The sequence below is a fragment of the Protopterus annectens genome, chromosome 6.part0 (genome assembly GCF_019279795.1).
Source record: "Protopterus annectens isolate FY-2018-M chromosome 6.part0, PAN1.0, whole genome shotgun sequence".
NCBI classification, from domain to species: domain Eukaryota; kingdom Metazoa; phylum Chordata; order Ceratodontiformes; family Protopteridae; genus Protopterus; species Protopterus annectens.
Genome location: NC_056737.1, coordinates 1,661,416,722 through 1,661,429,283, shown reverse-complemented (window position 1 = coordinate 1,661,429,283; position 12,562 = coordinate 1,661,416,722). Strand labels below are relative to the sequence as shown.

Here is a 12,562-nt window from a genome sequence, read left to right as displayed (position 1 = left end):
GTATCTTGTGCATTTCAGTGAATGGAGTTTCCAGGAAACTGAAACTGTCAATTTATTTTTTTTTTTAAGCGAAGTCTCATTTCAGTGAAACCTTTAACTATTAGTTGGCAAACTGTCAGGATCAGTGCGGATGGAGTTGTCTGAAGGAGTGGTTGGTAAATAAAAAATTATACAAAGGTACTGTGATGTACTGCTTTACTTGTGCAAGGTTGCACAGCAGTGGGGTTAAGGAACTTTCTCCTTATCTCCACTGCTTTGTGATCACAGAACTAATGTACTCAGAAGAGCATAGGTGACAGGGTACAAGGGGAAAGCAAAAAAAAAAAAAAATATATATATATATATATATATATATATATATATATATATATATATATATATATATATAAATGATCTACGACTATTGAATGAAAGTTCAATCGTCCGAATCCACAATCACCGAACACACTTTAACGAAAGCGCTTTCACTGAAAAAACGCTTTCATTAAAGTGTGTTTAAAAAAATAAAAAATATTGCTTTTATGTTTTTGCAGGGGGGCAAGCCCCCCTGCACCCCCCCCCACCCCCCTACTTAAATATTCTCACGCCGAGGTTGCACTACAGTGAGGAAAAGGGAATTTTCCCTTATCCCCACTGTAGTGCGATCTCCACAACAGGCATACTTACGCAAAAGTGTTTTTTGGTGAAAAGTACTTTTGCGCAAGTATGCCCGGCCGAATCTCTTTCGGTTATGTTGTCTTTCGGTGATCCATACGGATCCCATATATATATATATATATATATATATATATATATATATATATATACACACACACACACACACACACACACACACACACACATATATATATATATATATATATATAAAACATCAATGGTGTGTGTGAATGATGTGAGGTTTACCGAGTGTGTACAAAACTGCTTCCTTAAAGCAGTCTAAAACATTAGAATTTCTAAGAGTCTACCATGAACTGGGGTTTGACAGATTTTACTGAGGTTCTCAGAGGTGGATACCATGTTTGTTTAGTTTTATTTCATACTACTGAAGTACAGTATACTGAAACTCATTATTCTAAAGTCAACAAAAGTTAAAAAATGATGTTTCTACAAAGGAGCATGTCCCTAGTCTACTATTATATTCTAATAGCGAGGCTGCATTACCTCAAGGAAAAAGAATAAATATACTCCTCATTCCCAAAAGAGAGCAACCTTGGACTTGCACAGTAACAATAGCAGAAGCATAAGGATTGAGGGGATTAAAGGGGATTTGTACCCCTGCAACTTACTATGTAGTGCATTGAGTGCCATGATTATTCTCCAAATTTGGGGGAAATAAAAGTTAAGCATTTCTGTAGCATGAGACCCAACTTTAACAGTGCTTTCAGAGATGTGTAACAACTGTTACACACCCCTAGTGCTGTTATAGTTGGGTCTCACAGAAGGGACATCCCTTCCTCTGTCTCTCTCTGAATTACTTGATTCTTATTTTTGCTCTTTCATGGAAGTTTACTAACATCTGTCTGCAAGCAATTTATTTAACTGAAAACAAAATTTAAAAACTGTCTCTAACCTTTTCCTCCAATAATATTTACTTGATCTCTATGCAAAGTACTCGCTAAGTGCTTTATTGGCTTTCAAAGCCAAAAAAACATGTCGTGCTTTTAATTGGTACATGGAGGAGATAAAACTCAAGGCACTACAAAGAGTTATGATCAGGTCTCACTGATCGTAACCAATTACTATGTGTTCTAAGCATGGATGGGAAGATTCACCTCTTAAGCTTCGATCTCAAAGTGAAATTCTTGGCATCTATATTTTGAACACAAAATAATATGGTTACATTCAGAAACCCGATCATAACCCTCTATATTTTAGTAAATAATGTTACTATTGCCAGTTGGGATTATTCAGTATAATCCAAAAAATAGGCTTACAAAACCAGGATAAAATAGCCCATCATCTCAACATAAATAATAAGAGAATGATAAAAAAGAACAAAAAAAATCACAATTAAAAAACACACTTTATTTAATGAAAAATATTGAGTGATTTTGCCTCCATAGACTTCTTCAGACTGTGCATCAATGATGACCCAATAATGCCCCTAGACAACACATACATAAAATTAAACACCTAGATTTGAACCAGCATTTAGTTTCAACAGCCAACAATATCTTTCCTGTTTTGAATGAAACATTTTACGTTTTTTTTTTTTTGAAAAAGAAGGGCACTGGCTCACAGAAATAAGTATTAACAATGCGAACATCTGTTCTGCAAAATGCAGTGTTCAGTTCTTGACAAAGTGCTATTGTTTTTTTTTTATTAATTACACCTAATCAATGAGTTATTTTCTGTTACATACTCAGATAACAAGTTCTTTACAAACATCTTCTTCCCCTGCAGCTATAACTAAGTTAAAGACTGATGTGAATAAGATCTATGGTGGTTATCTAATAATTATCTAAAAATAAACACTGTCAACATAAACAAAGTCCAAATCTATGGCTTTCAGTAAAATTGCCATACTGAAGCAGTTTAATGCAAGCTAAGGTCCCAGTGATGAAAATGTGTATGGTTTTAAATACTCAGGCATCTGTCTTGGTGTAGCCACTTGTTTGGACTGCAGATCATGGTCAATACGTGAAAAATGAAAGTTACATTTACTTGGAGGGGGGACATTGCATGGTGAGTTGTATTTATGCCAAAAATGCAGTGATTGCAGACTTAGTTATAATAAATCAGGGCATGATGCAAGGGATTCTTCAATCAACTGGATTACATTCTCCAATGCAAGCTACACAGGTAAACAGGAAAACTGTTAAAATTAATAGACTCTTTGGTTCTGAGTCAAGAATAGTTATTAATGGAATAAATTGAGCATAACCTTATAATATAGTTCTCAGCCTCAATCACTGACATTATGAGCCTACAAATTATATATAACAAAATATGCAAATTTATGTTAACCTGCATTTGGGAAAGAATACCACTGGTTACTGTTGACTACAGCTGTGTGATTTGCCCTTACAGGAAATACACAAATGACACTTGCTGTTTATTTGCATAGCCTTTGTTCTCTGCCTATGTAGCATATTTCTCGACACTACAAATGTTACAATTCTGTTGTAAATGGATATAATTTTCAAGTACTACTACTACTACGCACTGCTGAACTAATGTGTGATTGAGCCAGTTATCTTACATTGTCCCACATACAGTGTGCCGTACAAAGCGCTGATGACCACTTCTCCCTTTGAAAATAGTGTACAATACGTTGTCATTTCGGCTATATACACACAACTTTTAGAGTGTAATGGAAACTTTAGTTCATTAAATGAATGTGTGAATATGTTGTCTATGGTTCAGGATTCAATGAAGATAGCATATGGAACCAGTCAACCTACAGTTAAGAAACAATAATAAAAACTAATAAAGACTTAAGATAATTTGATCCTGTATGTTATTACCTATAAACCTATCAAAGAATGACAATGACTATCAAGCAGTTATTCTAATCTACAGAAATCTAAAGATTTAGAAATCAAAACTGTTACATATATGCCCTTATTACAACGGCACGCAGAAACAGTACCTGGTCTTTTTGAGCTCTCATTGCATCAACTTCAGGTTCTGCATATTGTGGATCTTTGGCTGGGTCTTTTATATCTTTCATACCACTGGTGCTCTTCAAAAAGATCAGACAAGATACAAGAGTGATGAGATTGAAACTAAAATACTCAAACTACAGTCTTTAACTATTCTAAAATGCAAAATATATATATATATATATATATATATATATATATATATATACACATATGCACAAATTATCCTTGGCTCTTTCAAACAATCAAGATAGATCAAAATTTGCAAGCATGTTTTATTTTTATTTTATTTATTCATTTGTAAGGGTAGTGATTGTGTTCGTCCAAGGCCTTTTTCAGTATCAGCTGGGCCAAAGACATAGATATACAATATCAAACTCAAATGCTATGATTTACTGTCAGAATTAAGCTCCCTGTGGAAGATATTTAATCAAAATAAGATTCAAACAATGAAAATTAACAAGCAACATCTGTACTATACATGTTACAGAGTAACAATTTCATAACATATGTCATCTAGGTGCTAAAAATATGGTAATTTTGTACTTACTATAATACTCCTTTTATTCACATCTATCTGATAAGACATATGGCTCCTTAAGTAGCTTGTCGAATCTGACCCAGCATAACTAGTGCTACAGTCTCAAGTATCTTTAAGAATTTATTTCCCATCATGCCCTAGTGTGCAGGATTACCTCAGATCAGGTTTGGTGCCAAAGCAAAAATGAATCAAAGGCAGAGTAAGGTAGAGAATGTAAATATCCTTCAAGTCTTACAAAGTGACAATTTAGAAGGGGAACAGAGGAAGAGTGTCCATATCAGGAGAATGTTCTGATTTAAGGTTCAGAATTTCAAGCTACAAAAACACTTGGGTGACATCAAGACAGGAGACCCTTGAGGGCCCTTGAGGGCACTGCCTCCAAAGGAAGTCCTACCACTGAATATAGTATCCAGTTTGTAGTGCATAACAAAGGTATGCAATGTAGTCCATTTAGCTGCTGCACATATCTCATCAACTGAGACATTCCTAAAGAAGACTGTTGAAGTGGCAGCAGATCTGGTGGAATGAGCTTTTAGCTTGCATGGCAAAGGATGATTATGTATTGAGCACATATAAGAAATGCAGTACGAATGCATCACTGGAAAGGGATGGGTTACTGGCCATCAACAGAGTACACATGAAAAATGCAATCTGAAAGCCACTTGAAAGAGTGTCTTAGACACACGAGATGCCTGTTTGTTAACTGCAAAGGAGACAAAGAGTCGTGAGTCTTTCCTGAAGGATTTGGTTCTATAAAAGTAACATTTCAGTTGCCTATCAACATGCAAAGTATGCAGAATATACTCACCCTTATTGGCATGATGTGGAAAAAAAAGACTGGTAAATGAATTGCCTGGCCCATTTTTGCCTTGGAAGCCACTATGAGGAAAAAAGGATGGGACTGGTACAGAAGGACACTGTCCTTGTAGAAAATTAAATAAAGAACTGTTGAAAATGGGGAGCGAAGTTCAGAAACTCTTCTTGCAGAAGTGATGGCTATTAGAAACAAAATTTTCCATGAAAGAAACTTCAACTGTGCTATAAATACTGGTTCAAATGGTGGTTTTGTTAAGGTTTCCAATACAAAAATTGAGGTCCCATGGAGGAACTGGTTCTGTAATTGGAGGCTGGAAAAGGAATACTCCTTTAAGAATGGCCTTGCAAAATGTATTGGAAGCCAGAGGATAGGCTTCCTGACCAACATGAAAGTTAGAAATTACTATTAACTGTATTTTTAAAGTGGAGAAGCTGAAACCTGAATCAAACAAGGTAGCTATGAAATGCAGACTATCTGATATAGGAGTGGAAAAGGGGTCAACGCCTTGGGCAGATGCTCAGCTAATGCTCAGCTCAAGTGTTTCCACTTTCTGCAATGCAGTTTGTATGTGGATTCCTTCTGGGAGGCAGACAGAATCCTGACTACATAAGCGGAAAGGGTTAGGTTATTGGCCATCGTTGGAGTTGGAAAAACCAAGAGTAGTGTGAGGTAGTAAAGTTCGAGGTGAGGCTTCCTGGATGGGAGAGAAAAAAAGATTCTGTCTTAGATCCAAGATCCATGGAGGGCTTTCTGATAAGACACTTGAGAAGGGGAAAACAAATTTGCCTTGACCAGAGGGAGCAGTAAGAATCACAGACACTTTGCATCTGATCACTTTCTGTAAAAACCTGGGAATCTGGGGTAAATGAGGATAAGTATACATCAGCCCTGGAGACCGTTATTCAACCAGAGCATCTGTCAAGGACTGTCCCTGTGGAGGGAACATGGCAAAGAACTTGCTGCACTTGGAGATGGATGAGAAAATAAACATACTGCAGCATGGCTGACTCTAGTGGATAAAAATCTGCATTGCCACCACTGACTTGAGAGACCACTAATGAGGCATTAGGAATGAACGACTTAGCCTGTCTGTAAGGCAACTGAGAGACTCATGAATGTCTGATGTGACTAGAAAACAATACAAAGCTATTTCCTTTTTCCAAACACTCATTGTTTCCCAGCTTCTTGGATATTTATTGACATTTTTAACCAGGAAAGTCTAACTAGCTTGAAAAACACCCATTTTCAATGAAGGCCCAGGGAGAAAAGCACCAAATAATAAAGAAACAGTTTAGTAATATATTAAATAAACATCTTAATAACATACATTTTCATTATAAACAATGTTTTACAAAAATGACCTAGTTTCGCCTTGCTTGTTGATGTACCAAACAACTGTCATATCGTCTATCTGGATAAAAATCATTACCAGGGGAAGGCAGTTATGGAGTTCATGTAACATTAGGAGATTTGCCTATATCTTCAAGATATTGATGTGAAGGCTGGCCTCTTGTGGACCCAACAACTTTTGGACCATCCTCCTCTTGTAATGACTCCCTCACCCTATCCCAAGAAGGAGGCATCTGTAGTTACCACCACTGCTGGTGGTTCTAGGACAAACCATCTCCCAGAATGTACATAGGGGAATATAGCCACCATTGTAACTGCTGCTTGCAAAAATTGGTTATGAGGACTGGAGTTAACAAAGGTTGGTAAAGCTGAGACCACTGTTTCTTTAGGGGCCACTGCAGAATTCTCATGTGAAAATGAGTAAATTGTAACATTAGAACAGATGAAGCCATTAGTCCCAGAAATTTGAGGACCAGGGCAGCTGTAAGAGAGATGGAGAGAAGGAGTATCAGTATTCGGTAAGAAGGAAGAGGCACTTTAGATGTAGTTTTGTCCAGATGCTATCCAATGAACTGAATCAGTTGCATTGGCTGAAGATGGGTTAAGGTAAGATAGAGTTGGGGCAAGTAGTTACAGGCTTTGACAAACAGCACCATTGTTGGGGCAACTAGAAGTCAGCCACCTAGACAGGGAAAGACTTTGATTTCCTGAAGTTATAGGTGAGCTATTACGACATCCAAGCACTTGGTAAACACCCAGAGGGTTGTGGTGAGACTGAAGGGCATGGCTCTGAACTGAAAGTGTCAGGCTCCAAGGCAGAAGTGAACATTTCCTGAGATGTTTTGGATTTTTTGATGTCCATCCTAGAGATTTACAGAGCTTATCCAGTCATCTTCCCAGAGACAAAGCAAAATAGACTGCATCATGGACATCTTAAACTTGGGGGTCCTTGTTTCTCTTCAGCACAGAAAAGAACAAGGCACAAAATCCTTATCCTGTCTGGTCTGCTGGGATCTCTTGGATGAATCATTTCTGAATAAAAGAAAAAAAAAATCTCTCTTTTTTTAATGCCTCTAATTGATGGGTAGCACACCAGGTAGTAGTAAATTCATTTCGGGTGTAGTTGGGAAAAGGGAATTATATAGCCTCTGGATATTATCTTTCTTACCCATTTGTCCTAAGTGATGGCCATCCATGCAGAAGACTAGAGGGATAACCAACCCCAGACTGCCTCTACTGGGAAGCAGTAGATGATCAGGTTGCCTTTAGGTAAGGTCCCACAGAATCCCAGGTTCTGTGGACCTCCTTGGCCTCTGGGCCTGCGTCCATCACGGGGGATTCCTCTGCCTTGGTCACCCCTAACAGAAGTCAACTCAAATGGCTGATGTTTGGAATTCTTTAACCAGAGTGATTTTGGACACTTATGGGATCTCAAATTTCACTCTAATGGCAGAAAGCATTTTGCCATCTTACTCACATATCTGCATCCTCTCTTTAACAGATGGAGAGAACAAGGATCTGTCATATGGGACATTTGCAAAGGATGTCTTGAAGTTGTCCAGAAAAGTCACTTAGATGCTGCCAAGCTTGATGTCTCACTGCAGCACCTACTCCTGCAGCCATAGTCACTCCAACAGCTGCACTGTGCACAGCCACATGAAGAGGTTGGTAATATTTATCATTGTGCTCATTAAAGTCTCCAACTGCTTCCTTGGAGTCTAATGGGGGTGGTCTTCTCAGAGTGACAAGCACTTGCTTTACCAAATCCTTCATGACTAGTGTGGTTCAGGGCCATAAGCACAATAATGCCAAAGCATAAGCATGTTTCTCTAATCTGTTCATAATGTTAAATTAAATTACCAATTTCTGAGGTGCATTAAATTCTGTAACAACTGCATATTTCAACATTTTAAATATATCTACAGTCTCTAACAGACAAAGCACTTTTCCAGACATATGAAAACCTACCATTATTGGACACTTTTGAAAAAGTACTACTTACAAATCATCTTTCAGCTTCAGATCTATATCTATCCTCCTCACAGAGAAAAAAAATGGAAAGCTTGTCCACTTTGTGAGTACATACAGAAGTAATTTGTCCTTCACAGACACCAGCATTGCTTCTGGAAAGGAAGACATACTCATATAGTCCTGTCACTGGTGCCAAACAGTTACACAATGCCATTTGGATGTGAAATCCTTTTGATATAGCTTGAAAGGTGCACACAGGCCATCATGGAGAGAATAACTGATGACGCTTTTATCAATGTGGACAAACTCTAGTAAGTGCAGTTTTTACTGCTCTGACTGAAGCCTTCAATCTACTCGACAGTTCCTCTTAGCTACCACAGAAAAGTCAGGCTTCAGTTCTGAAGCTGTCAACTAGCTCAGAAGCTACCTCTCTAAATGGTCCTTCACTGTCACAGCTGACTCCACATCTGCAGCTCTACCTCTCTTCTACCTAGTGCATCCCAAGGCTCTTATCATTGAACTTCTCTTCTTTTCCATATCTATCAATCCCCACCCACAAAACTCATCACATCAAAAATACTCCTTTATTGTAACGATACTGTAATATTGTCATCCTCATCAAACCTAGCACTAAAAGAATACTTAGAAAATTACTTGCGGACTGCATCTCATCTTGGGGAAAATTATATGAGCTTTGGACCTAAATGAGTAAGTGTTATTTCTCAACGTTTGCCCATTACATATATTTGGCAGCATTCTTCAAAAAAAACAACCCATTTAAAGGTGATGGTTATCTTCTTGGGTCTATATCACTTCGTGAACACCTATTAATTGAAGCTGCTCTCCACTGAACCACAGATTTTAAGTAGGGCATACAAATGGTTGGCCAACAAAGTGACCACAAAAAAAAAATAATAAACTTTAAAACCTGACAAAGGGGGGGGCTATGCCTCCCACATCCCCCTAACTAAATATACCAACTCCAAGATTGCACTACAGTGAGGAAAAGGGAAAATTCCAGATGGTGGCCAACTGCTGGTTTGTCCTAGTTAAAATTCACCATTCAATGAAGAGTGGCTTTGATAAATAGGTGTTCAACAAATGGCTATTCGCTGAATAGCCATTCAACGAAATAATATAGACCTATCTTCTTCCTATGTATGTATGTTTTACAATGCAGTTCATTTCCAGTTATGTAAAAGTTTAATGCTCTTCTTGATCTTTTAGGTTGATAAATGTGTCTGTCCCTCAGTAAAATCACACCTACAAAAGTGAAATAATTCATCTTCAGAGGAGCAGTCACTTCCACTGTGATTTCAGTACTATATATATATATATATATATATATATATATATATATATATATATATAAAATATACATTAATTATCGATGCAAGGTGTGATGATGTGAGGTGTTGCCATTCATGCCAGGGAGAATAGGGCAGTGCATGTGTAACATATGCCAGCATAGTTAGCTGGAGTTTTATAAACAATTTTGTGTCATTTGATTATCACACTGACTTGTACAGATGCTTGTGTTAAAAATGTATCTAAAGAGTTATTATAACTGATTAAATGTTTATGTTTAAACAAAGAATTCTGGAAGGGAAGAGTAGAAGTTTTTGAAATTGCTCTATAATTTTCAAATACTGCAACAGATCTTAGCAAAGCTCTGAGTGTGTATTGTACCAGAGTCAGGTGATCAAATGTGATGTCATTCTATAACCAGCACTGACAGGATGGAACTCTCACAGCAGTTTGTTTTGTTTTTTTTTTTGGAACCTGATATAAAGATCTATGTCAGTTATCACAGTCAGTAGCTCAGTTCAGTTCAGGTTAGAAGCTCATCATCTTGCCTTGTAGAAATAAGCATTTCAGCATCCTAGCTTGCCTTGCTGTTTTAATTAAGTTAGCTAGGGAACAGTTATTCTTTAGACAGGAAATACAGTGAAATTAGTTGAGTATTGTTTTCTGCATCTGTTTGAATCTGTCCAACTGTGTAACAGGATCATAGGATCATAGCAAGTTACTAGGCTACTGGCCCTGAGGCCCTTATAAGCCTAGCCAATCAATTAGACAATGTTCCCACAAGTCAGCACCTAATGCCCCTGTCCAGCAAGGACACAGGTGGAATCCCAGGGGTGTAGTTTCTACTTCCCATCCAGTTGTCCAGGTTCCTCTTAAACAAGGATAATGAAGTACTCTGCTTGACATGGAGACGTAGTCTATTACACAGATGGGGGGAGTCTCTGGGAGACAAATCTGTCCCACCAGCAAGTCCGATTGATGTTGCAGACCAAGTTGAGATTTTGTGTGCGGGTCATGCGAGTGGAGTCTGGCTTGTGGATATGCAGCAATTTCATCAAGGTGTGGGTCAGAGATTGCTCTGTATACCAGACACAGGTCAGCTCTGAGGAGTCTGTATGAGATGGAGTAGAGGGACAAGGCTTTTATCCTATCTGTGTAGGATAGAATTTTTGAAGCCCTGGATTCTCCTGGTCAGGAACCTCTGTGGTCTCTCCAGCCGCTGCATGTGCTTCACAAGGTACAAGCCGAAGGGGCGTTATACTCAATGATGGGCCTGATAAGGGAGGAATACGGGGAAGTTATGACTTCCTTGTACCTGGAAGAAATACCCTTACTAATGAGGTGAGCCATGTAGAAAGATCTCCATACAATGGAGGCAACATGGTGGTCAAAAGTTAGATTGCTGTCAACTTGGGTGCCCAGGTCCCTCACAACTGCTTGCGTGCTTAGGATGTTGTTATTAATGTGGTAATTTGTGGAGATGTCACTCTCCCCAAAGGGGATGATGATGCATTTTTTGCCATTTAATTTGAGGGCATGTTTCTGGCACCAGTCATTTGTCTGGGTGAGACCCTTCTGTAATATGTCTACATCACTAGGGGAGTTGATGACAGTGCCCAGCTTGCAGTCATCTGCAAACCTGGTAAGCCACAGACCTCTGGTTTTGGCTTGAACCTAGAAAAAGTATATCTCAAACAGCAGGGGGCCCCCAAGACCGATCCCTGGGGTACACCACTCATTATGAGTCTACTACTTGAGGTAGCTTCTCCTATTTTGACTGAGTGAGTTCTATCAGGGAGCCAGTTAGCTACCCATCTGGTCACGTACACATTTACGCCAAGTTAGGATAGTTTATCTTTTATGCCCGAGTGGGGAATAGTATTGAAGGCCTTGGCCAGGTCAAGGTATGCAGTGTGCAGCATCTTCTCCTCATCCATGGCTTTGGTGATGGACTCAAAGAAGTCTTCCAGATTTAACAGGCATGATCTTCCCTTGACAAAAGCAAACTATGTAGGAACAAGCATTTGGAAGTTGCCGATGTCCTTGTTAATGTGGTCCATAATAATGCATTCCATGGCCTTGCAAATCAGGCTAGTTAGGCTGATGGATCTATAATTGCCTGGATAAGTGGATGCTCCATCTTTGTGCAGAGGAATGACAGTGGCCATCCTCCACTTGGCTGGGATGAAACTGGTATTCAGACTTAGTTCACCACACAATAGAATCCGATTCAGTTAGGATCAGGAATTTATTAAAAATTCAAGTAAGATATAGAAACACTTGAAATACACAACTGGTAAATTCTCTAGCGCCTCGACAAACTTGCCTTTAACAGAGTAAAAGCTTTTCATCCATTTTAACATCTCTTATATACTTACAACAGACACACCCTTCTAATACATCAATTAACAAAATAAAGAAACAGTATTCTATTACAACCATATTTACTACTAATGTATACACTTATAACATACTTTTCCATGAACAATCATAATTTAACCCATTAGGAATTAATGTATTAAATTTTAAAATTAAACACAACTCTTTCTTTCTTAATATATGTTTAACTTGTTGCTCATTCAAAAACATTTTATCCTTTACACTATCTAAAACCGTAACAGCTAAACCTTCTGGACTACCATTATGAAACTTATTAAAATGCACTGCTACAGGACTAGTTTGTTTGTTATTTTTTATGTCTCTAACATGTTCTTTAATTCTACATGCTAGAGACCTCTTAGTTTCTCCCACATAAAATTTATTACATGGACATTTCATACCATATATAACTCTCTCGTATAACAATTAAATATTCCATTTGTCTCAAAAGCAACCCCATTAATAATATCAAATTCCTTAACTACATACTGGCAAAAACTACATTTGCCACAAACTGTAGTACCTAATGGTATTATTTGCTTTCCCATTTTTATATCTGGCATACCAAATCGACTGTGAACAATAAAATCT

The 12,562-nt window shown here is 38.0% G+C and overlaps 1 protein-coding gene across 3 annotated transcripts in view; it reads right to left on the bottom strand.

The window, feature by feature from the left end:
• Positions 1 to 12,562, bottom strand: part of DYNC2LI1 (dynein cytoplasmic 2 light intermediate chain 1) — a 1,063,586-nt gene that overhangs the window by 345,550 nt on the left and 705,474 nt on the right. For all 3 annotated transcript variants that reach the window (XM_044075072.1, XM_044075070.1, XM_044075071.1), the window contains one exon: positions 3,593 to 3,685. In XM_044075072.1, coding sequence (XP_043931007.1) covers positions 3,593 to 3,685 — 93 coding nt within the window. The remainder of the gene's footprint in view (positions 1 to 3,592; positions 3,686 to 12,562) is intronic.